Genomic DNA, 25,514 nt, shown 5'->3' on the forward strand with positions numbered 1-25,514 from the left:
TATTTAAAGAAAAACTCACAAAAAAACAAACCTAAAAGTAAGTTCAAAAAGAGGTTTTTGTTTTGTTTTGTTTTGAAAGTTGATACCTTTGGGATTTTAAATGAACAATTCATTTTACAAGCATGTGACCACTGGAAAAAAAGAAAGATCCATTTTTTTTTTCTGTGAAAATGCAATACATTAATAAAATGGCACATCATAATTGAATGAAAATTTGATCAGGGAAGAGAAGTAGAATGATATTTCATAAAAGTTAAGCCTTGAAATTTGATCAGTGATTAGATGCTTTAACAGCCATCACCCAATTGTGATTTTTTTTTTTTAAATGCTATGGGCTGGATAAGTTTTGTAAAGGAGTGGCTGATCCAGAGAAATGCTTAATTCCACTGGTAACCATGTTTACATGGCACAGTTTTTAGAAATGCAAAAAAAAAAAAATACAATATAAAGGGAATATTTTTCTCAAAGTTGAATAAAAAGAAAAAAATTTACATATAATTTAAAAAAACCTCCACAGGGATAGTCTTTTCTTTCTTTCAGTAAACTTCTTGAAGGCCACTTTTAATGGTTTAAATTTTGAATAATTGTATCAGTACCATAATCCATTCTCTTTAATTAATCTACTTCAAGAGGGTATGGGGAGGCATTTTAGAGTAGCTTAAAAAAAAAAGAAAAAAAATAGCCAAAACGAGGCCTTAATGTATTTGAGTAATGGATTTAAATCTATCACAAGTCTATGTTCCCTTGGACTCCAAAGGAACTTTGCAATCCTTACCTTCACTCTGCAGATTGGTTGGCAGCAGTCTGCCATTTTTGTAGCTCTTAAGAATAATATTCTGACTACTAGGAAAGTAACTCTAGGGTTTAGTCTATTGAACTTCTGATCACCGCTCCACCTTTCTTATTTCAAGCAGCTTTTTCCTTCCCCAAAAGAGACTCAGAGTGATAATGCTTCCATATCCCATTAGGAGAAGATGATTAATCTGGTTCAAAGCAAACTCTTTATCAGTCTAAATGTGACTGGAAAATTTCTCCTATTGGAACATTTTCTTTCCTGCCCACTCCCTTGTGACGCTGTATCTGTTACATGCCCATCTAAAGTTACAGAAACTTGGATGGAATTCAGAATGAAGTTCCAACTACTCTAAAGAAGAATGTGAGGTGGGAAAAAAAAAAAAAAAGATTTATGTAAAATGATCAGAAACAGATCTTTGGGCCTGTCTAGGTCAGGAAAGGATGTTAATCCTATTAACTAGACAAAAAACTTTAGGAGTTCCTATTCTAAACTAATTTAAAATTCAGTATCTTTATTGACTCCCAGGTCTATAATCTTAGAAATCTTGAAGGCAAAAGAAAGAATCAGCCATGTTGATGTACCCACATATCTCCAAGTATCCTTGAGAACTTTTGTATTCTTGGAACTTGAGACACTGAACAACAACTATTTGGTACAACATGTTGGGCAGCTTTCTTTACATGTGTCCAGCCACCATGACGTGACAGTCATGCCTTCTATGTCTACGAGAGACCAACTCTCATCAAAGGCAGTGGCGACCTATTCAAACTTCTCCGAGGACTGGGATCTGTTCCTGTTTACTGCAGAGCTATGTTCACACTTTTCTGGGAAGCACCCTGGAAGCCTCTATTCCAAGCCCTCTTTCTAAATTGCCAAACACAAGTGTCTGCACAAGTCTATCCTGACTTTAAACTCCAGTATGTGGCAATATTGCTCTCCTGTTATGTCTCTATCTCCCATCCCCATCACTATCACTGAAATTTGAAAGTTTTAAAAAGGAGGAAACTTAGTTCTGAAATGAACTTCACATATAAAACATTCTGGTCAGAAGGATCTCAGGGCATCCTTGGGTAGATCCTATGAGAAAAAAAGCAGCTTCTCTTTGATCCAGGAGGCTTCAAAGGAGCAGAGAATGAGAATTTAAAACTTGATTTTGAACTGGTCTTACTTCACATTCACCTGAAGGCCCTTAGGAGGAGTAACAAAGATGAACTAATGCCTGAATAGCCTTTAGCCCATCTCTCACGAATAGTGTCTCTGTCATTCCCTAAGTCCTGCATTGCTCCTCTCCTCGTTTTCAATGCCTTCTATGTAAAAGATGCTACTACTGTTTCAAGAAAGTTTTCTTCATAGGCCCTCAACCTGTTTCTTATGCAATTATGTTCTAGTCATAAAGTAGTCCTCATTTCAAAAGCAAGAGTTCTCTGGATGGAAAAATAATAATACACACGCATGCATTTGTGACACGATGTAGAACATTTAAAATAGTTTGGGGAAAGGGTGGAAAAAAAAAACTTTATTTGGCCCACAGAGGGAATGAAAGAGTAAGAGGAAAGACTAAATGAGAGGGAATGAAAAATGGTGGAAATAAACTAAAATGGAATGGATTAAATGTGCAAATACAATTTGTTACCTCCACCGCAAGATTAGAGATAGGTACATACAAAAGAGATCACGGGGATATTGAATTTGCTTCTGAGTTGATTCTAAATTGCAACAGTTCTAACGTTAGTAAATCACCAGTTATCTCTGTCCAAGTCAGACAAGGCTCTCTCCTCTCTCTCTGTTAGTGCAAACATGGTTTTCCATCTTGGGCCGAAGCCTGACCCGCCAGCGCTCAGAAGGCATGCTTGTGGTGAGCTCTCACACTTTCCCGTTCCCCACCTCCAAAGGTAGCCATGGTCTCCAGCCTGCTCAGGCGCTCCAGACTTCTTCCGAGAGCCTCCTCTAGCCGGCTGTGTAGCACCTGGGCTCCTTCCAACTCCACCTGCAGGGCCTGATCTCGCTCAGAGCTGGGTGGAGAGGCCACACGGAAAGGAAGAAGAATTAGAAAGCAGTCTGAATGGGACCAATGTCTCTCAATGAAGCTAGAGTCTCTAAGTTTTCCAAACCAACTGCTCTCTAGGACATCAGGAAAGTCCCTTTCCTGCTGCTGTCCTGCCAGTTGTTATTTGGGCACATTTCAGCACTTACTCTTCTCATTGCAAATTTTAGCCCAGATTCACAGAAAAGAAGTTTTCTAGAATTCCCTGCTCATATAGCCTTGAGTGAATTCCCAATTTCTTATTACATGTTTTATTTCCATAACAATCCATTACACTAAGAAGAATCTTCCTACATGGATTACTAAAAACAAGCTGCAAACTCAAAGCAAACCATGACCTGAGAGGGTCTTTCTTTAAAGACTTTTTTTCTCTACATAAAAATTTTGGAGTAATGATGCCGAGTCTGTAAAACAATACTGACACAAACAAACTGGAGATCCAAAGATTTTCTTCCCCAAATACTCATAATAAAGATTAAAATTATTAAAAGAAAGATGTTTTCAAATTATTTTTGGTCCACTTTTATTGTACAGTCTTTCTTCTCTTAAATAGCCCCAGCAAAATTTTTACTTCCACCTAAAGAAAGTAGAAAAGGAAAAAAAAAACCTAAAATTAACTAGTTCCTGAAAAATAAGAAGATAAAAACCTAGAAAGGGGTGTAATGAATAGAAAACAGGACAAAAAATTAAAGAAAGAAAAGGGTGGCAGAGGCCCCTACACAAACTCATTGATCAGCAAGCTCAATCTCAGTTCAGTGACTATGGACAGTAATGAATGACTATCTGGCACTTTATCTCATTTTGATAAGTAGGGTCTTCTGGGGACGGACTAGGAGACCACATTCCTTTTTGTTCATCTCTAGTGATACAGAGATGGAAATTCACCTCAGTGTGGATTTCCAAGAGAATGCCTTGAGCTCTCTTACCCGCCTGGATGTGTGTGGAACTCCACCAGACTGCTGTAGAGCCGTCTTTCTGCTTGGAGGGCTTCGTTGAGCCGGCCCCGCTCCTCCACTAGAGCCTCCATCATTTGCAGCAACTGAGAGAGAAACAAGAGCAGAAATGAAGGCTTGCCTTTTCTGAGGAGGGACAGAATTTCAGAGTCGGAAGGAACCCTAAAGGTCATCTCTTGTCATCACTACCTGAATAAGAAATGTCTTTTCCTCAGTGGGAAAAGTAGTGTCACAGCAGCATCTACTAGAAGACATCCAAAGAGAAGACCTCCCAAATTCCCACAACAGCCCAATCCCACTTCTGGACAGCTCGGTGTCAGGAAGGATCTTCTCATATTGAACTGAAATTCCCCTCTTTTTCATTTATTTACAGTGCTCCCAATTCTGCTCTCTAGGCCAAGCAGAAGGCCATTGCTTCTTCCTACATATTAGCATTCTAACTAATTAAAGAGAGCTAGCAGCCCTCTGTGTCTTTTCTTCTCCAGATTCCAACATTCTTCAGTCCTACCTGATGAAAATTTTCTAGTGCTTTTACCTCCCTACATCCCATGCACAAACGATGAGTAGAAAAGATAATGTTTTTTCCAAGTACTCCAAATCTTAGGGAAAAAAAACCATTAAAAAGTAAGAAGAAATTAAAAATCTTTCTGGAAAGTATAAGTTGGCCAAGATATCCTATTTATACCTCCCCTGCTGGTTGGTAGCAACACTTATTAGTCTGGAGGTAAAAATGCGTAGGTCAAGTAAAAATACATTGTTATTCCCACTTGGCCTATAAATTCAAGGCTTCCTAATCTCAGAATAAGATACCATAATTTCTGTGAATCAAAGTAGAAAATAGTCTTTGCTGCTACCAAATGAAAACATCACAAACTGGCTATTTCTCAATTCATCAAAACCATTATCTATTCCTAAAGTGACATCAGAAGAGAAATCGTTACCTGATGCTTGCGGTTTTCTGTTTCCTGACCCGGGGATTCTGCTGAAGCCACTTTTTCCCGAAGGAGCAGGACTTCTTGGGTCAGATGCTGGACAGCTGGGATGTCTTCAGGGTCCACAAGCTGCATCTGAAGATCCTAGCAACCAAAAGAACAGCATCAACAGAGGGAATGATGAAGTACATCACCTTCCCCATCCATAGGGAGACGTGAGGCTCCAAAGGAGAGCAATCCCCCATTCAAAAAGAAAACTCAATAGATCTGTTCCCTGTCAAATATATTATTAGTACATCTCTGGATGAGGAGTAGTGTGAAAAGGAAAGAAAAACAGCAAAGGGACAGACTGAACTGAAAAAAATCTGGGGCTGCCCTGGGGACAGACCACCCCACCCTGGGCCCAACTCAAGAGACTGCAGAGACCTTGATTAGATCTTCCTTGATCTGCATGTTCCTGGTTAGAGATTCCATGTCAGCGGCTTGAACTTGGAGCTCTTCCGCTTGCACAGCAACCATGGATTGGAGAGCAGAGAGCTCCATCTGGTGAGAGAGAACACTCTGGATTTAGCAGGCCCCATGGCCAGAGTCTGAGGGAGGCCACACAGCATCTCAACCAAAGACAAGACTAAGGTCAGCTTCTTCCCCCAGGCCACCTTCCTCTCATCTCTTAGCAACATCAGTTAATGAAATGCTCTGGGCACTGGGGGCATGCCATGGCAGCAGCCCACAGTAGTGTCTCCCAGAGACACTTAACTCCCTCACCTTTATAAAATCTATAAGAATGTTGAACCTACATAATATTGACTCTCTTTGATGAAACCATGAGAAGGAAAGAGGAAGATCTCTGCAAATGATTTTCTATAGGAAACCGCAGGTTAAATCACTCAACAGAAAAAGGGAAAACCATATTCTGCTCTTAGCGCATTTGCTGTGATAGATGAGACATTCTTTGGTGCATCCAGACATTGGGATAATTTTGTTTGACGATCACCATCAGCCAAGGGAGACAATGATTCACTAAAGATACCTGCCTACATCACAAAGAATGTCCTTGGCAAAGTCCAGACAGGCAGGGATTCCCCAGAGATGGGGAGGCTTTGCTCTTGTCCCACACTGTCATCTACATCAAGCTGTGTAACTGAGTGTCCTGGGGAGTCACTGCGTGTGCACACACACACACACACACACACACACACGCACACACACGTACACGTAGAGTTTAGCCCTCAACCATCTATAAAGGACAAATCAAGTAAGTGAAAAATGTAAACTGCCGAGATCTTGCTATGATTTAGACATGTATCCCATTGCCTTAGACTAACACTATGTATTGTTTACACAGATGGAGATATACAATATAACTAAACTGGGTACAGTACATGCTCGATGGCATATTAAAATGGGCTTTAAGTAATCCCCAAGTCTTCCCTGCCATAGAAGCCCATCGCTGATACAAATATCCTAATTGAGATTAGATTGTTTCCGATTCTGATCCACGCTGTATATGGTAGGTGAAGGAGAGTTACTAATAGCATATGTTACTAATAGCATATGCACAAGATGTAACAAAGTGCACAAAGTCTGTGATCAGACAAGGGGCCAGGCTGAAGTAACACAGCAGAAGAAAGATACGCAGATGATAAACTGTTGCACCGAAGTAGTGCTGGATACTCTGTGGCGTCGACATGCGAAGAGATGTGGACAAGAGCAATACAGAAAGATGGATAGAACGTGACCTCGAGAAGTCCCTGGCCTCCTCCCCCTCCAGTGTAGCCTCAGCTCAGCTCCCAAAGGGATCCTCCCAAAGCACAATCTGGCCGGGTCGCCTCCATATTCCTATGTCAGGTATAAACTCCGGGTTATAGCTCATCACAACAAGGACCGGTGCTGACAGCCTCCCGGTCTCTTCCCACGTCTCTCTCCCTGCGTTCTCTGGCCTGGAAAAGCTGGCTCACACGTGGCCCCTCAGACGACGCTCTCATTTTTCTGCTAAACTACGGTCCACCCTCCTCAACTGCCTACTGGCCATCTCTGCCTGAACGTTCTATGGGCGTCTCAACGCAACAAGACAGAGCCGTTACGGTTCCCCCGCCCACTACCTGCCAACGCTTCCCTGTTCTGTCGGGCTGCTACTGCAAGGTGAGCTTGCATTTAATGCTCCCTTCTCTTTCAGCCTCATCCGGTAGCCATGTCTGCTCCCAGACCAAACGCATCTGTCCCCTTCAGTCCACTCCCAGGTTAGAGCGTCATCATGGCTTCTCACCTGGGTTACAACAGTCTCCGGTGGCTTCCAAGGGCCCCACTCCTCAGACTGGTATTTAGATCCCTTCCCAACACGGCCCCAGCGGACCTTTGCCTTATTCCTCTTCCCTCACAGCATGCTGCAGACAAACTGGCTCGTCCCTTATTCTCCACAACTCGGTATTCCACCTCTAGGGCCTGCTCCTCAGGATGCTCCCATGCCCAGAATGCACCCACTCCTCAGCCTCCTGTTCAAATCCTGAACTTCCCTCAGGGCTCAGCTAAGGTGCTGGTTGCTTCTTACAGGAGGCTTTTCTTGACCCCTGACTGTTGGCACTCTCTTTCTCTCCTCAAATTATCTGCCATTTCCTTCTTTATGTGTGGTATCTCCCATTGAGAGAAACAGTATGAGGGCATCAAATGGTTTGGGGTTTTGGCTTTAAATTCCTGGCACCCTCTACAAGACTTAGTATCTACCAAGTTGCTGAAATGAAAGTGTGAGGCAGCAGGGAGTCTCTATCCCAAGAAAACACATCCAAAGTAATTTAATTTCTACTGCTCTGCTCTTCCAATTTTTAGATTCTATAGTATTAACACAATTGGTAAGCAAGTACCAAGTCCCTCATTTCTGCAAATGATTGCTTACAGTAATTTCTATTTGAAACAATTAGCATGAATAATTTTAACAATTCCAATTATGTAAAAAGAGATGGCTTGTGGTGGTATTTCAAATACAATTTGCCTTCTTTCCCTAAAAAGTTCCTTTTATCTAATTTATAATACCCTGATTAGAGGAGCTGATGTGCTAAAAAAGAAAAGTTTAAACTGGTTTTGGGGAAAAAAAGGAGTGAAGCCTGTGCTCAGAACTCACCCTACTTTCTCTTTCTTTTCTTGTTATGAGTTCAAGTTCCTCTTTGGCATGAATCAGTTCCTTCTCTAGCTCTGCAGTGGCCTCCATGTTTCCTATAAATAAACACAGAATGCTCACAAAGATTTAATCATTATTAAAAGCTGTCACAGTTCAAATGACCCTTGCTGCTTATCCCTGGGCTTGGTGGCCTTTAATAACCAATAGTTAGTATAGTCTATACTCATCTTACAAATAAGCAATATAAAGGCAGCAGTTTACAATTTTCCCCCCCAAGGATTTTAGAGGTAGAGAGTTAACAAAATGACTTGTATCATTAAGATATTGAAAATTGTCAAAAACAAAACTTTGGCCACCCCAATAATGTAAAAAAATTAATAATGTAAAAGCATGCCCTACTATACCAAACCCACAGGCCTGACTTGTCACCATATCACATCATAAGGTATGGCAATTTTCTATTTCCGGAACTTGCAGGGTTTCATCCTTGAAATGTCCTTTCATATTTGCAACTTTCCTCTCTATAAAAAAGTCCCTGGCTTACAGGACATATTGAGTGTCATAACACAAATGTCTGCACAGAATGAAAGCCATCTCTAATGGGCTTTGGGACTTAGAGACTTGATATCTTGGGGGTGCAGTCTGAAGCAAATGATGTGCTCCAGTTCTTTCTTCCCCATAAATTTAAATAAAGAAGAAATAAATTCAAATGATTATCAAGTAGTGCCTTGAAAATAATTCACAAAACAGAAAGACTTGGGGGTATGGGAAGAAATTTAGTCTCTTTTCCCCCTGCATGCTGTTTCCCTGCATCACAGCCCAGGACTCATTAGGTAGGAAGGCTGCTCCAAAGGCAGGAAGCCTCCGTGGATCATCAACCCTAAGGCTGGCTCTGCACAGGACACCCCATTTGGAATTGTTGCCCTCTCACATTCAGCATCATTCTTACCACTGGGGAGAACAAAGAAGTGAAACAACTTTGGCTAAATTACTAAAAGTTCTCAGAGAGATATGATGATATGGGATACTAACCTGACCAAGGCCTGGATGTGCTGGTATCTCCTTTAGCAGTCACTGTATTAAGTTCATCTTTAATGTTTCCTTGCATTGATTCCTAAAAACAAGGAAAGAAAAGGAATTTGGGGAATATTCAGTACTTATAAAATCCTTCATATAAGAGTATTACTAGGAAAAACTGGTCTAAATCTTGAAAAGCCACAAGAACTTGTCATAATCTGAGATTAAAGTGTTCCTATGCTTGAGAACACAATTTAGGAATAAATGGATTCAATGAAAAACTGAAATGTTGTCTTTATGGCATGGAGCATCGCAATTCTTACTTGGACAGGTTGCTCCTCGTGATGCTGACTAATGAATGTGGTCTCTTCAGCTGGCTGGTTTGTGCTGAACCCCTGAAACATAATGACACAAAACTCCCTCAGAGTCCTGAAATGCTTTAGACTGCCTAAGTGCCCTACACATATCATTCCACTTGACCCCACCACAAATAACCCTGTGGGGAGGGAACATTACCAGGTTCTTCCCTCTGATGTGCTGGCGCAAGGTCTGCACCTCTGTGCTCCTTTCCATCAGGGCCTGCACCATCTTTCCCAAAGCAACCTGATAAAGGGAGATATAACAGCCTAACATTAGAAAGAGCATCCAGATATAAAGATTGGAGTTGTGTATCATTGGTTCTATGGTAAGATGACAAGGCCTCGAAGGACCCTCACTTGGAAGGCTAAACTTGTCCAACAGGTTGGAAAACCTACTTCAGTTTAAAAAGGGAAACTAAGGAGGACCCTTGCTAGTGACTGGAACCTGGGCAAGCTGAAAATGTAAGTATCAGGGAAAAGAATTTAAAGACCTCTCCTTCTTGTTAGCACTGTTTATTTCACATTGAAATGCTTATTACTCTTTTTGTAGTTAAGCTAACATAGGTTTCTTTGTTCTAGGGCTGTGGATGAAATCTATCATCAGATCAAATTATCAGGAGAATTCAACAAACAGCACAAGCCAGTTGGTGTTCTCACTGCTTTAGGTCACCATGGTTTTATAAGACTGGTAATGGTACAAAGGGAAAAGCCTGAGCACCATTTCTGATCCAAATGAACCACAGAAACAGTTTTTATTTTCTAGTAACATCAAAAAAAAATTAAACTATAATGACCTAGATTGACCCAGAAAAAGAAATGAAAAAACAGACCCCTCTCCTTTTTTTGTTTTTGTTTTTTTGTTTTTTTGGAGGCAATCAGAGCTAAATGATTTGTCCAGGGTCACCCAGCTAGGAAATGTTAAGTGTTTGAGGCTGAATTTGAACTCACATCCTCCTGAATTCAAGGTCAGTGCTCTATTCACTATGCCATCTAACTGTCCCCCTCTTTCTTCCTTGCAAAGGTGGAGGACAATGGATGTGGAATAGTACATACATTGTCAGACTTGACTGATATGTTGGTTTGTTTTCTCAACTGCTTTCTTTCTCCCCCTTTAAAAAAACTGATAGTTCACCAGGGAGGTGCTGGAAAAGGAATATATATGGAAAAGAAGGGAATGTAAAAATAAATCAGCAATAAATGTTTAAAGAATAAGTAAATTACAAGTAGAATTATTCAAGTTGTAAGCTATGGGGAAATTAATAAATTATATCCAGTGCTTTAGCCCTAGATTATAATAGTCTGTGGGAATTTCCTTTTCTTTGACAAGAATCTAAGATCCTCTGAGAACCTCCAAGGGAAGAGAAAAGAATGAAGGCTGATATTTGGGCTATTTGGGGATTTGGATAATAACCACTGGTATCACAGGTTAGCCTTAATATGTCTTCAATACGAGCACTAAAGAAATCTTCCATTCTTTCTTTTGGTTTCACTGACTCAGAATGAAGAATCTCAATTTTTTAATTTTATGATCATGTAAGAATTATTATCATGCAGGGAAGAAAATAGTGCTTCTCAGGGTAAAGAAGTAAGGATGTATATAAATGTCTTCTAATCCTCTATGCTATTTCCTGTTTGGAGACAAACAGCTGAGGGAACATTTTTGAGTCTTGATTGGTTCTTACTTGACTGTCTTTCTCCCTGTTGTTCATAGACTGGAGCAGGTCCTGAATCTCCATCTCGTGCTCCAGAGCCTGTTTATTTCGGTCACTCAGAAGGTCCTGCAGCATCCTTTCTTTCCGCTGCAGGCGTAGACATAACTCTTCGGCAACTTCACTCTGCCCTGGTCCCAGCTTGCAAAGCAATGTTGCACTAAGATCCTGAGGGAAAGGACAGAGAAGAAATTTTGAAAAGGAGAGGAAGTGATATTGCCCTCCTTTGTCTATACAACTCCATGGCTGTTGCCACCTCTGGCTTATGGGAAATTCTGAAACTACTGGATGCTTGAATTAGATTACCCATTGAATTATATGACAAGAATTCAGAATGACAACTTACAGATCAGTCTTGGAAAAAGTCATTGCTTGCTAAAGGCTAGCAATGACTTACTTGGGGTCAACAGAAAATAATTATTTTTCTGCTCATGAACCACTAAGAGCACGCAAAAGTTGCTTTAAAGGGAAAAAAAGGATGTGGTATACTATACCCAAAAGCCTTGGGGAGAAGGGGGTATGTGTGTATTTCTTTTCTCTAAAAACTCCATGTAAAACATAGATCTCATCAGTTCTCATGTTACTCCTGTAAAACAGGTAAATATTCCCCACCCATTCTACAGAAAAGGAAGGAAGATCGGCATAATGACAGGTCCAGTCATTCAGTGATAGAAGGAGAAACCGAAAGACAGTCCAGACTCCCAGACACCCCCACCTCAAGGTGTCCTAACAGGCCACTGGCAGGACTACCAAGAAGCCGGGCTGCCAAGATCTCACCACAAGCTAACAACAAAGCCTTACCTCTACTTCCTTGTTTCTGTCATGCAGAGACGTCTGCAGCTGCTGGATGATGCCCTCTTGCTCCTTCTGCCAGTGGCTGAATTTCTTCTTCATTTCTTCTTCCAACCACTGAAGGTTTTGGCAGGTCACTGATAACTGTTCCAGTTCTAAACTTTTAGCCTGCAGGAGACTCTCCATACTCTAAAGCCACAAAGAGAAAATGAACCCCACGAGTTAAGGAGCCATTTTTCAAGGACACATGCCAAAATGGAGTTTAGGTTTCTTCTTAATTTATTGTAGTCATAGTTGTACTTTTCCTATGTAGGGAGGGTTCAATTTTTTACATTGCTTCTCAGTGGGAAAATTTGGCATCTAACCCAGCAATGTGACATGACTTGATGCTGTTAGAAATTCCCAACTCTAAAATAGATAAATAAATGAAATTTTAAAAAAAGAAAAAAGAAATTCTCAATCCTGATGACAGATGTCTGACAAAATAATGTGGAGCCAGGGTTTTAGAAGGAAAACAGACTGCAACCCCAAAGGGTGGCAAGAAAAGGTTGAAATGTTAAAGCCTCCATTTAAATCAGTTTGGGAGATATTATAGACTAAGAGTTGACGGTTTAGCAACTCAAAAATGGCAGACTGCTAACACCTCCTGTATCACAGCATGCCATCAGAAAGCATGGTGCAGACAAGGACTCCTGCTTTGTTCTTTACCGGAAACAGGTAAGGCTAATGTGCTCGGATTCTGAAAAATGGAGGCAAGGAGCGAGGCTTCATGCTAGCAAAAGGGGAACAGATTAGGGAGGAACTGGGTGTGGTGCCCACCTGAATGGTAGCTTCATTGGAAGACAGGACATAACGGAGTCTCTCTAAGTCATGATCTCGCTCTCTCACAGCAAGATGAAGTTGGTGTAGTTCTTTTTCCTTTTCTTCTAAGGCACAAAACTTCTCATCAATAGCCCGCTGTCAGGAAATGGTGGGGAAAGAAATAAACATTTGTCACATCCTATCATTTGCCAATTACTGTGCTAAGTGCTTTACAAATGTTATTTCATTTGATAATGAAAAAAGTAGGAGAATTCTGGGCCTCCATTAAGAATGGTTGCCCAAATGGCCACATGTGCCAATTAAAATTAAAATGAAGAAGAGAGAACATTCTTTTCTTTTTTATGTAAATATATTTCCACATCAGTCATGTTGTGAAAGAAGAAATAGAACACAGGGAAAAAAGCCCCTAGAGTATCAGTTCTTTCAACAGACAACACTCTTAATTCTACATGTCCCAACATAAAGCCCTTTACACAACAGAGACAATGTCCTCAGTTACAGCCTTTCATCTAGGTGGAGCAGAATTCAATCTGACTTACCTCTAAAGCAACATCTCGATCTTGGATGCGATTGCGAAGTTTCTCAAGCATCACTTCATTTGCCTCAAGGCTCTTCTCTGAGTTGTTCTGATACTGCATGAGTTCCCGGTATTCCTAGTGAGACCCCCAAAGAATTCCCCATAATTATACATTGTCAAAGAGAGCAGCCCCAAAGCAGCTTATCTTTCTTTCTCCCTGCTTCCAAGTAATTAAGCCACTCAATTTCTGTGAGAGCCAAAAACTGACAAAAGGAAGGGGCCACAATGGCCCAAACCATTAACCTAACTTACACCTAGCTTGAGTTCCCTAAGGCTAGAGGGGGGGGGTCAACCCATGAGTGGAGCAGGCATGGTGAAAGTGGCAGGATGACCCCAGGTGAACAATCAGCAGAATTTCTCTCCCAAGGATCAAAAGGAACAGAGACAGGTCCTCTTCTCATACTCCTCAACTGCCATTTTGCTTAAGCACGGCCCACTGGGCTCCCTGGAGTCTAGAGGAATTCCTGGAGCCTCTGCTTCCACTTCCTGCTTCCCGTGAGCCCAAAGCATAAAGTTCCCTGTGTTGAATGATCTGGGGGATTCTCTTCTCAAGGGTGATTTCTACTCAATCCATATTTACCTGGGGCTTCACAGTCTAGAAATTGAATTTTTTTTTTAAATAAAGCCCAGAAAGTTTTACTGCTTCAACTACAGAATGACAAGTATGTTATGGAGGAAAAGTTAAGATTACATTTCTAACCTAAGGTCTGAACCATGGGTGTTTAATTTCCATAGAATATCCATGTTCTCCTCTAGTGCATCCAAACAGAATACTAACCCGGGTAAATCCACTGAAGTACCCCAGCATGCCATTAAATATGAGGAGCCATGGCGAACAGCATGGGATACAACGCCTCTAATATAAGATATCAATTTCAGCTAGAATCCGAAGCTCTTTCCCTATGACTGCAGACTTGGCACGTGGTTCTCAAGTTCTAGTTTTCCTTTAATTGTTCACTTCCTATAATCGTTTATATTAGGGAGAAACACCGTGGCACAGTGAATACAGGGTCAGCCTCTCTGTCAGGCAGACCTGAGTTCTAGTCTGTGATACATTCTGGTCTCATGATCCCGAGTAAGTCACAGAGAGACTCCATGATCAAAGCAACTTTCTAAGATAACTGGCCCGACTAAGCTACTCCCTGTCGTTCCTGGGAGAGGATCTGATGACCAATCCTGAGGACTGTCTAAGTCTTCAGGACTTTCCAGGCCTGTATTCGTGAGGTTTCCTCAGACACCTGGGAATCTTATTTCATGGTATGACCACCCTCAGGCTCCCTTTCAGAGTTCTGGATAAAACAAGAACTTAGATCTGGATGATGAGGATCCATAATCTGAAGTCACAGGGATTGATAACAAGAACTTGCAAGGCTCCATTGCCCTGGCCCACCTGCAGAAGCTGGTCTTTCTGCTGCAGGCTGTAGTTCAGACGCTGAAAACTCTGTTCTCGAGCCTGGGTCTCACGGCACCTTGTGCCCTCCAGGATGTGAAGCTGCTTGTTCTTATTACGTAAATCTTCCTGTACCTGCTGCAGGGTACTTCGCAATTCCTAAAATAAAACAAAATCTTTATCAGCAAAATCTTCTACTTTCAGTTCCTAAATACAGGTTGGCTACTTAAAAATGTAAGCTTTCAAGTGAACAAACATGTATTTAATGTCTTCTATGTGCAGGGCAGCATGCCAGGTGTCAAAGGAGATGCAAAGGTAATAGAGTAATAGAACTAATTTAACACCTACTATGTGCCAGGTACTGTGCTTAGCACTGTACAAATATTATGTCATTTAATCCTCAAAATAACCATGAAGGTAGGTGCTATTACTATTCCCATTTTACCGATGATGAAACTGAGGTAGACAGAGGTTAAGTGATGGGCTCAGGGTCCCATTACTACTAAGTGTCTCGGGCCAGATCCGGACTCAGATCTTCCAATCCTCAGGCCCAGACAGAGTTATCTGCTCATCACCTATCCCAAAGGAGCTTACAATCATTTAGAGGATATAAGGTACACAAATGACTTCAAATGAAAATAGGACTATAAACAAAATGACAGTAGCATGATAAAGAGTTAAGTATTAGAGAAGTTGAGAAGAGGAAATTGGAAAAAAAGAGAGAAAAGAAGAGATTGTTTCCAGTAGGGGCGGCATTTGAGCTGGTCCCTGAAGGACATACAGGTTGTCAGTAGACAAGTATTGGGCAAGACAACATTCTAAGCCCAGGAAATAGTATGAGGAAGGGCCAGAGGTGGGGAAGCAGAGACCACAATGGAGGAAGAGAGAGTCATTTAATTTGGCTCAAGGTAGACTATGGCAAGAAAACTGCTTTCGTGGTAGAGGCCCCATTGGAGAGAAACAACCAGGCAGCAAGCACCCATCTTGAAACAATGCTAGCCAGAAATAACAATATGATGGTACTAAATGATATCTGAAGTGACAGGGATCTATCTCTTCATTAAGATTTGTCATGTGACTGGAAGATTGTCCCCTCAGGCAATGAAGAGAAGGGAAGAAGTGAATCATACCAGCAACCTCAAAAAGTTAAGTGCAACAACAAAGCGTCTCTATAATCACTTAAAGCTTCTGTTCTCATCCTCACAAAGCTTGGGAAATCAGGCTGTTTTCATTGCCTACTCTCCTAATTCTCTTAGAGTTGGAAAAGACTAGAATTAATTTTCCATAACAAATTAGCCTATTTTTCAAATTCTTAGGTCAGACCATCTAAAACTTTAAATAACATATTCACATATATTGCCACCTAAAGTAACTGACAAAACCTGGGTCAATAAATCAATTTCTTTAAGGAACTAATGAAAAAGTAAGAACTCTCTAACTCTGGCTTTAACAGATTCTTCAGTCGACATTTCTGAGTGTCTGGTGGGCTCTGTCAGGGCTCCAATAAAGTCTAAAACATTTTCCAGAATAAATCATAGTAGAAATCTTCAAAATGTTCCATCTTCAAAACGTAACTTGGATTAAGATCCTTAAGGTAATAGCTGCAGGCTACAAAGCACAACTACAAATTAAAACAGGCAGCAAATTCTTAGGGGACTAGCCTGCTGAAGACCCTTTCCAAGCAAGAAGTTTGTCATCTAGTTGACTTTAATTATGGATTATCAAGTAAGAGCTTTGCTGAATGACTACAATAAGGCCAATGGATCAAAGGTGCTATTAATCATAAGTAAAGCAAACCCTGGTGCTAAGAAGTGGCAGGTGAGGACAAAGTCAATTCCTACTCCACAGACAGATTAATGATTTACCTGGTTGTGGGTCCACGCAGCTTCCTTCTGCTGCTCTAGCTCCTGAGCCGCAGCCTCCATGAACTGAAGGTTCCGCTTGGCATCCTCCAAGAGCCGTTCCTTCCTCCGGGATGCCCTCTGAAACTTCTGTACCTCCAGCTGGCTGCAGAATAAGGCATTCTGCAGATCAAGCAGGGCTATCTGCTGCTGGGCCGGGGACCCTCCTTCTGGAAGCTAAGAGGAAAGAAAGCATCCAATAATGGGGGTTTAGCTAACACCCGGATGGAAAACCAACGAGATAAAGGTGGGGATGCTAAGCCCGAACAGCCCTGCTTGACCTCTGGCAGCGGCAGCCCAGCAGCACTCATTTACCTGAAGTTGTCCAAGCTGGCTTCGGTGTAGCATGTCCCGCAGCTTGGTCATTGTGTCGTTCTGACCTTCGATCACTTGGTACAGCTCTTCAGTCTGAAAGAATATAAAGGAGTGGGCTAAAAATGAAGCTCATTGTCTCCCTCACCATAGGTGAACAGTGAACAAAAAATGTCATGCTACTATAGATTTAGCCCAGTTTTGTGTTACAAAAAAATCAATTTATACTTCCATAGAATCAATAAGCAGTTATTAAATACCCATTATGTACAAATCTAAGGCAAATGTTGAGGAAGACAGAAAGTCTGTCCCCATAAAGCTTATTATAATCTAGTAGAGGAAATGGCAAGTAAACAGTCAGCTATCCTGTCAACTGTCATTTTTTAAAGTACCTATTATGTGCCAACCCCAGACCAAATGCTAAATGCAAAGACCGTGGCAGCTCTCAGGAGCTCACAGGTCAATGGGGAAGAGAAAGGCAAAAGATGAGGGACAAACAAGCTACAGACTGGATAAGCTGGAAATCGTAGTAGATGGAAAGCACCAGAGTTAAAAGGATGGGACAGACTTCTTTATTTTCCCTGTAGAAGATAGGATTTTAGCTGGGACTTGAAAACCTCAGAAACCAGTAGACTGAGATGAAGAGGCATGGAGAAAACAGCCATGTCTGGGAATGGAAGAAACCAGCAAGGAGCCTGTCATTGGATCAAAAAGTCCATGTTGGGGAGGATAAGGTGTAAGGAGACTGAAAGGCAGGAAGGGCCCAGGTCATAAGGACTTTTAAAAGCCAGAGGAATATGGAATAATGTGGAGCTTCTAAGAGATGTAGGAGGGGAGGTCTGGAAGGAAGAATGAGAGGGAGGTGGCCCAGGGAACACCTAAGGGTGGCATTTAGTGGAGCTTTCAATGATAGGAAGGAAAGGCCAAAGGAGAGACAAAAGGGGAGGGGAGAGGACAGTAAGAGGAGAAGCAGAGTTCTAGGTGGGCAACCAAACGAGAAAAGGCTGGTAAGGGAGGCCCGTCCCAGACCCACAGAGCTGCACATTCTGGAATAGCAGCCAGAGCTGTATTCTGTAGGGAGCCCCTGAAGAAACTTAAACTGGGCTGATGCAAAAGGAAGTGCCGACAATTCCTCAGTGAAATTCTTACCTCACTCTCCCTGCTTTTCAAGGACTGACTGAGGTTCTGAATTGTACAATCCTGCCTCTGGGATGCTTCCTGGGCAGATTTCAGTTGACAGCTCATTTCATTCAGTTTCTCTTGCAGAATCTGCATGTGGCAAAGAAGGTTTGATGATCAGGACTGGTCTTTCCATGCCAGCCGCCACAAAATCCTTCTTCCAAATCTCTGGCGGAAGTTGAAATTTCAGGAAATCCAAACAAGGAGCCCAGTCCCCTGCTACTTCTCTATGGATAGGACTCATTAAATCCTCAAGTGAATCAGCATACCTGCCTTCTTTAAAAGGGGGCAAAGAGCCTACAAACCTCAAGGTTCAAGTTCAAGTTTGTCTTAAGCTGTATCACTAAAAATAATGGACAAATTTGAATTCTCAAGTGAAATAAAGCTGAAAAAAATTTAGTTTGGGGGAAGTATTTCATAGAAAAATGGCTCAAAGATACTTAAAGGGACTCTGTAGAAAGATTTAATTCAACCTGACAAGAACATTTGGGCTTCACAGATACCAAACTTTTATTAGCCTTCCGTGACTGTCAATGCAAGCTTGCCATGAAGGAAGCCATACCTTGTTGGCAGCTTCTGTTTGCTCAATTTTGTCTTGAAGTTCTGCCAAGTGAGAATCAGGCACACATTGCTGGGTCATGGTGGCCTCATTTGAATTCAGTTCCTGTTGCTGGAATGGCTCTTCAGTAATATTCTAAAAGAAGTGAAATAAGAACAGTCAAATCAAACTCTTAACAAGTGATCTTGGCTTTCATTTTTTCACAAGCTATAAGGATCCCTTGCTTGAATAAAAATGATCCCTTCTCTTCAGTGACACCAGTGTGATATCATATTAAATATCAGTTTAGTCTGGGGTTTGGAAAATAGAACAATGATTTTTTTTTTTTTTTAAGGACAGGGTTTTATGGGGATGGTTGCCTTGTAGCTGATGAATTCAAAACTCATTTATGAACAACAATTCTCAGAACACTGTTTAGAGCTAGAACAAGGTATTACCATTATCTTCTGCCAAGTATGTTCCTTAAAATGAGACAAATTTATATCATATGACTTTAAAAGATAATCCAAGAAGAGTATAGGAAGTCTGAAATGTCACTTACTGTGAAGATCAAATGTAGGAATGCCAATATATCAATTATTTTATATAAGTTTAAAGGAGTTAAGATATAAATCATGATTGATTAAGATTCTCAAAATCCTAGAAAACCCAATGAAGGGCAAGTCATTCATATTATTATTCATATGACAGAAGATTTAATGGGCATAGCAATCAGAGAAGCACAGGAAATAAAAATGGAAGTCTGGAGATTTAATGGTGTAATAAATTATCTTTAAAAATCAAGTAAAATGAAATCCAACAATAAAAGTACCAGAGTGATTAAATTCTTTCCTAAAAGTAATTAATCAGCAACTACTTTAAATCCTTAAAACAGATTGAGATTTATGCATCTTCACGGTGTTAATCGGGCTAATGGATACCCAATAAATATTAGTTGACAGGTGTGTTCTGAAGTGTCTTGGAGACATTTATTGACTAGCAGTATTCATACTTTGATATATTAACTCGGTATTCTAACTTTAAAGGCAACAGAAAAACAAACTAGATGAGAAAATCAGAATCAAAGACTTTGAACTTCCTAATAAGAAATCCTTGTTGAATAATTAATCTCCAGGGAGCTCAAAATCTTCTAAATGGAAATCAGGTAAGGATCAAGGAATATCACTTTCATTTGCAAATGTGAAAAAGAGAGATAAAAGAAAGGATCACAAGATATTTGATAAGTTCATGATAAACTTGTGAAGATAAACCACTCCTCCAAATAATTCAGTATCAATCCAATAAAACCTCTGTAGACAAATGAGAGTAAACTTTTCTTCTATGTGGCCAGAAAAAAAGATGTGAAGAGCATCCTTTGAGAACTTGGAGCTGTGGAAGAATGACTTAATACCCTTGTTTGGTTATTTCCAGTAATTATAAGAAGTAAAGACTGCAACAGTATAACTTAAGGACTGAAAGTAACTTTTAAAGCTGATGTTGCAAGTTGCTCTGGCATGTGGTTCTCTCTAAAAATCAAATTTGTAACTACAATTCCTATTTTTCTCTAGATTAAAAAAAAAAAGACAAATTTCAAAAGTCAAGGAATTTCCATTGAAACATACATGCAAAATTCTGCTCAGGAACTATGATTGTAACATGCTTAGGTAAGAATGGACAATTAAGCTGTTAGTTGGTAAACATTTAGATACTAGATGCATTGTCTTTATTTTTCATCTTAAATTAGTCTGGCACATGTAATAAACAGCCTCAGAATCAGGAAGATGTGGATTTGATCCTCACCTCTGACATATGTTAGCTATCAAATCTTGGTAGAAGTCACAGTAACAGTAACTTCTCTTCAATAACTCTGGGAGGTCCCAAAGTCTAAGTTGCAGAACAGGTGAAAGTCTACACTGGCAGTAGAAATCTCTACTTTTCTATTTTATTGCAATGAATCATAGGCCTGGTTAAAAAAAAAAAAAAATCTTACCTTTAAATTTCCTTCCAGCTCTAAATCCCTATGTATCAGAAAATTTTCCTTTTTTTTTTTTTTTTTTTTTTTTTTTTTGGTAGAAAAAGTATTCTTAATCTGAGGCTTGTGAACTTGCATTTTTTTTTTTTAATGTTGACTATTTCGATGTGCTTAAGCAACAAACACTTATTTCTAAAGTGAGATATGAAAGTTTTATCAAATTTTCAACCTGCAATAATTTGGTTCAACATTACCTAAATTGCTAGATGTGAGGAGTTGTTAATATGACATTGGAAAGATAATGTAATTTGAAAATGAAATCATTTAACTCTGAGACAACCAATAAATACTCCCTTGTTTTAGAAAGCAAAACCACTTCCGGGATGGGTGGTTAGCAAAATGCCAACACTTCGATTTAAGACTGTGATATTATTGATACTCAAGACTTTTCTGGTTAAGTAGCACTTTGCCTGGCACTGCTGCAGCCCTCAAAATAACAAGCCCTGTACCTCATGCTGTTGTAATTTTTAATTCAGGCTGCTAATAAATGGACAACAAAATGGTAGTAGAAGATTAAAAACTCTTATATTGGCCTGATGGCCTTTTTGACTCTTCTCATCTTCCAAAGGGTGGCCAGGAACTATGACTGTAACAAGCCAAGTGCTCCAACAAAGGAGATTCATTTCAGTCACTACAATATTTGCTGCAAAGATCAAAAACGTCTTGTGCTGTTTGTATTTATCTAAAATGGGAAAAATGCCAGATGTACTAGAAACCTGAAAGACTGTGGGGAAAAGCACATTCCCCAGGGCCTTTCTAGTTCAAAATCAGAGAGTGAAGAAAAAAGGTTCCCAAATAAAATACATAAAGCTTCATACATAACTTTAAAAAATGTCAACAGCCCCAAATTTTTAGGCAAAAATATGGGAAAGAATGGAATCGGTTTACATAAAGGAATCAATAAGTAGAAATATTGGGATGATATTTTTCATAGAGAAAACCAGCAATCAAGAGAAAGTCCCTGAGAGCAGTGTTTATTAACACAGATTGGTAGTCCCTAGAGAAAGGGTGGGATTAAACAAAGGACTCAGAGAAATTTCTGTTTGCTTAGTCTTTTTCTCCCAAATTCTAATGCACATGTTATCAAAACCAAACTTACAAGTCTTTACCTATTGAAGGGTTTAAGGTGTCTGACAAGACAATAGAGAAATACTCCTTTCTTTCTCTCATTCTATTCCACTCAGCTCTTGTTCTGCACAATGCATTCCTGCTAAGGAACACTACTGAAACCTAATAAAACCGATTTCCAAAAGAGATCACTGCCAAATAATTTTATTTAGGAAGAATATACCACAAATGCCACTCATCTTTCTAGAATTTATTTCCTATTATTACAGGTTTTAGAATAATAAATTAGGTTCTAAAATTTTTCTCTTTCATTTGGCTGTGATGTTCTCTTACCAACAATGGGATAAAGGGAGGCACTGTGATACAATGGTCCAAACAGAGATGTGAAATAGGAAGCCCGAGTTCCAGGTTTCCTCTTGGCCACTCAATTTAGCATGTGACTTAGATGGAACTTAACTTCTCATCTATAAAATAAAGATTTTGGTTTAGATTACCATTTTCTAATTTTTATATATTCTGATTCAAGCAAGGAGATGTTAGCTAGCAGAGAGGTCACATACAAAGACCATGTTGTTCAAACATTGCTTTTCATATCCTAAACCTTTGTGAAATGTAGTCCTGGAGATGATCAAATGGAGGCATATACTAAAACATGTTGTGTCACCCATTTTATTTTACAGAAACCCCCAAAACATCTTCTGTAAGTGGTTAAAGTAGAGGAAGTTGGAATTCCTTCTCTTAAGAATTCAGCCCTTAAGGAGGTATTTCAGAGAGTATATCAGAGAGGAGAAAGTATAATGCTAGGAATTAGAGGATTTAGTTTTTAGATATAACCCTTAAATAAGTTACAATTTTCTAGGAAACTCAACAACTTCATTTATTTTTTAAAAAATGACTAGATTGGAGGATGTGCTACCTTGCTGCTCAAAAATTTGAGCAGAGTGACTGAAAATGAAGATAAAACTCTTTGTGTTGGGCCTTTGCTTTGTGAAATGAAACATTTCTCCCTTCTGCTTTGCCTGGACAAATATTACTTATGCAGAATTGACATGAAAGTTGTGAGCACTATTTATGATGATGTCTTACAAAATAAATGGCTGCTAAGACCATAGATTCAGTAGGGTGCCTCTTAAATCTCTCTGAGCCTTAGCTCCTTCAGGTAATAATTTTTAAACAATTTACTTCATGGCTTTGTGAAATGCTACATAAATGTGAACAATCTATTATCATCAATATTATTTCCATCTGAAAGCACATAAAAGAAACAAGCATAAAAGGAAAAAGATGCTAGTTCTAAGCATAACTGACTTTTTGAAAAATTCAGAAAAATTTTAAAAGTTCTCTACCTGTGTGGCTTTTTTCCAAAAAGCTTTCACAGATAACTCCTTACATACTGTGCATAATATTTAAGTACTATATATATTTTTCTTACTTTTTTATGAGAAGACATTACTTTGGATACTATTGTGATACTAAGAAAATTTTTAATTTGGTATCCCTGAATTTCTTTTTAAGTTTTCAAGTGTCATTAAGTTTCAAAGTCTCATAGAGCTTTGTTAGCTTATAGCACTCTAATATAATTTTTAAGTATTCACTTTAGGTAACAATGTTTGTATTTGTACTACCACTGAACAAAGATGATTTGTTTCTAAAGTACTGAAGAAAACTATAGGCATCTAGTGCTTATGATTACTATGGAAACAAAATGGCACCTCTCTAAGCTTCTGAGTTCAGATGAATTAAGACCAATAATCTCTCTCAAACCATTAAGTGAAATCAAAACACTAATTGGTGTAGTCTTCTTGCCTTAAGACAAGTATGTAAACCTCAGCTTGGTGAAAAATATGCCTAGAACAGATACACCTGGGACTGTTGGCTGTGAGTGGCTTTTTCTTAATGCTTTAAGTAGTATCTTATTTTAATCCCCAAGACCTTTAAAATAAAAATAAATAAATAAATAAAAGACTCAAGGGATAAAACAAGCCATCCTGAACAAGAGCCCCCAAATGATCCCATTAATTATAATAAATACAGCAGCTGAGCAAAAACATTTTTCTAGTGTAGCACTTTACTAATTAATGGATTTTCCTCAAATCTTACCATCTGCTGCAATCACTTTGGGAGCACCTGAACACAAAAAGATTACTGTTTCATCCTAATCTGTGAGAAAGAAAAAAACTAGTCCTCTGACTGACAATGAGGAGGATCAATAAAGTTGGGAAAGAAGATGTAAACAAGACAGAGTGATGGTAGAGCCGAGGCTGCCTTACCTTTGTAAAGGCAAAATTGGCTGAGAATTTAGAGTTAGCTGAATCTTTTTTTTTTTTTTTTAATTTTAGTCAACTAATGTTGCATGCAGAATCAAAGCAAATGGATTGATCTACACACCAAAGTGGCAAAAGAGAAATATGGGAGCATAAAAGTCAAGGCAGAATACAGTTAAAATAACTTAAGAACCTTAGAAATACTAATTAACTTTGAATATCGACTAATGAGAAGACTTGCTGAAAACCTGGAGCCAGCTAGCTGTGTAATCTGATAAAACCCAAGTGCCATAGTATTACATAACATATACCTGGAACCGGAGTGGCAAATAGTCTTCACAGAGATCATCCCACAACTCTTGCAGGTCAGAAATCTCCAGGGAATAGCCCACAGGTGTCTTGGAAAATGGTTTCACAGGCCTACTTAGGAAATTGGGACTACTTCCATCTGCCATGAGATGGCCAGGCTTGGCTCCAAGCGGACTGGATTTCACTGGTATAGGAAGCTTGCTCCCACGGGGGCTCTGAATGGGCTTGTAGTCAAAACCTTTAATCATGCTAAGAGCAAGTTCTAGTTTGTGGCCGCATGTGTACTGGATGGCCTGGTCATCTGAACAGCAATCACATTTTGGGAGCTCTTTACTGCTTCTCTCCGTTTCTTCATCCTTCTGTTGTGGAAGGCTGGCCTGTCCAGTAGCATCCAGCGATTCCACAGAGGAACCAGGAGTTCCTTCTTCCATACTTTCCCCATCAGCTGGGACCTTTGTGCTTGGAACGTCTGATGGCCCAACCTCTGACAAGGCTGGCTCTTCAGTACATATGCTGGTGGACCACCTGGTGGAAGAAGGCGCATAGGAGATGCTTCTGGCTACCTTTCGAGGTACCTTACAGATAGCTTCGTAGTCAGAATCAGCCACCCTTAAAGCAGCACAGCCCCTACACCTCCTGGGCCTGCTTCCAGGGCCCTCTGATGTGTGGCAGCTGTGCGATTCTTGATTCTGGTCCTCATTTTCTGCCCAGCACTCAAACCCAGAGTAGGCAAAGTCTTCCTGGAGCAGCGCCGTGTACCTGACATCGGGTAAGCTGGAAATATCCACGGTCCCGTTCCCTACCTTGGCCTCGGTGGGGGGCTCATCATTATTCTTCCTGTACATGCTGGCGATGCAGAATTTGAGGCGATCCTTCTCAAGCAGCAGCTTCTGTAAGCGCTCGATGGAGAGGGCTTCGATCCGGGCAATGACCGTGTCAAAGCGATAGATCCGGTCCAGCATGAAAGCGCACTTGCTGCAGGCAAACTCGCCTTTGCCATCGCGGGGCACGTCCTTGCCCAGGACGTGGGACAGGAGAACCTGGAGGTTGAGCTTGGTGGCGGTGTGGAATATCCAGCGCCGCTGATTGCCGCACAGCTCCCGGGCGCAGATCCTGCAGATCTCCTTCATTGTCTTTCCTGGAGGTGCCCGGATTCGCAGGGACGGGATGGGAAAGGAAAGGATGGGGACGGGGGAGGGAGGGGTGGGACAAGGTGGGAGGAGGCAAGACGAGGTGGGATGGGGGGCGGTCAGTCACTCCGGGGGCTTCGCGGCGCCGCTCTGGGGCTCGTTCGCCTGCACTCCATGCCTCCGTGCGCCCGCTTTCCCCGCTGACACACACCTGTGCCTCTACCTGGGCGCGCCTTCCCGCCGCGCGCGCCCCCGCTCTGGGTACCACTCACAGGGAG

The 25,514-nt window shown here is 40.6% G+C and overlaps 1 protein-coding gene across 10 annotated transcripts in view; it reads right to left on the reverse strand.

Annotated features, from left to right (window-relative positions):
- The window catches only part of LOC127559184 (myomegalin), a 260,227-nt gene that overhangs the window by 67,698 nt on the left and 167,015 nt on the right, over positions 1–25,514 (reverse strand). For 7 of the 10 annotated variants that reach the window (XM_051992857.1, XM_051992856.1, XM_051992858.1 and 4 more), the window contains exons 1-18: positions 24,109–25,331; positions 18,458–18,589; positions 17,866–17,985; positions 16,720–16,812; positions 16,369–16,581; positions 14,504–14,662; positions 13,076–13,189; positions 12,534–12,671; positions 11,724–11,903; positions 10,896–11,090; positions 9,371–9,457; positions 9,178–9,249; positions 8,870–8,951; positions 7,841–7,932; positions 5,152–5,268; positions 4,735–4,869; positions 3,767–3,879; positions 2,681–2,808 (exon numbers count right to left, since the gene is read on the reverse strand). In XM_051992857.1, the coding sequence (XP_051848817.1) occupies positions 2,681–2,808; positions 3,767–3,879; positions 4,735–4,869; positions 5,152–5,268; positions 7,841–7,932; positions 8,870–8,951; positions 9,178–9,249; positions 9,371–9,457; positions 10,896–11,090; positions 11,724–11,903; positions 12,534–12,671; positions 13,076–13,189; positions 14,504–14,662; positions 16,369–16,581; positions 16,720–16,812; positions 17,866–17,985; positions 18,458–18,589; positions 24,109–25,236 (3,298 nt within the window). In that variant the 5' untranslated portion in view covers positions 25,237–25,331. Of the gene's footprint in view, positions 1–2,281; positions 2,809–3,766; positions 3,880–4,734; positions 4,870–5,151; positions 5,269–7,840; positions 7,933–8,869; positions 8,952–9,177; positions 9,250–9,370; positions 9,458–10,895; positions 11,091–11,723; positions 11,904–12,533; positions 12,672–13,075; positions 13,190–14,503; positions 14,663–16,368; positions 16,582–16,719; positions 16,813–17,865; positions 17,986–18,457; positions 18,590–24,108; positions 25,332–25,514 lie in introns of those variants that run through there. The other 3 variants (XM_051992863.1, XM_051992865.1, XM_051992866.1) reach the window with 2 other exon arrangements.

The sequence above is a fragment of the Antechinus flavipes genome, chromosome 4 (assembly GCF_016432865.1).
Source record: "Antechinus flavipes isolate AdamAnt ecotype Samford, QLD, Australia chromosome 4, AdamAnt_v2, whole genome shotgun sequence".
NCBI classification, from domain to species: Eukaryota; Metazoa; Chordata; class Mammalia; order Dasyuromorphia; family Dasyuridae; genus Antechinus; species Antechinus flavipes.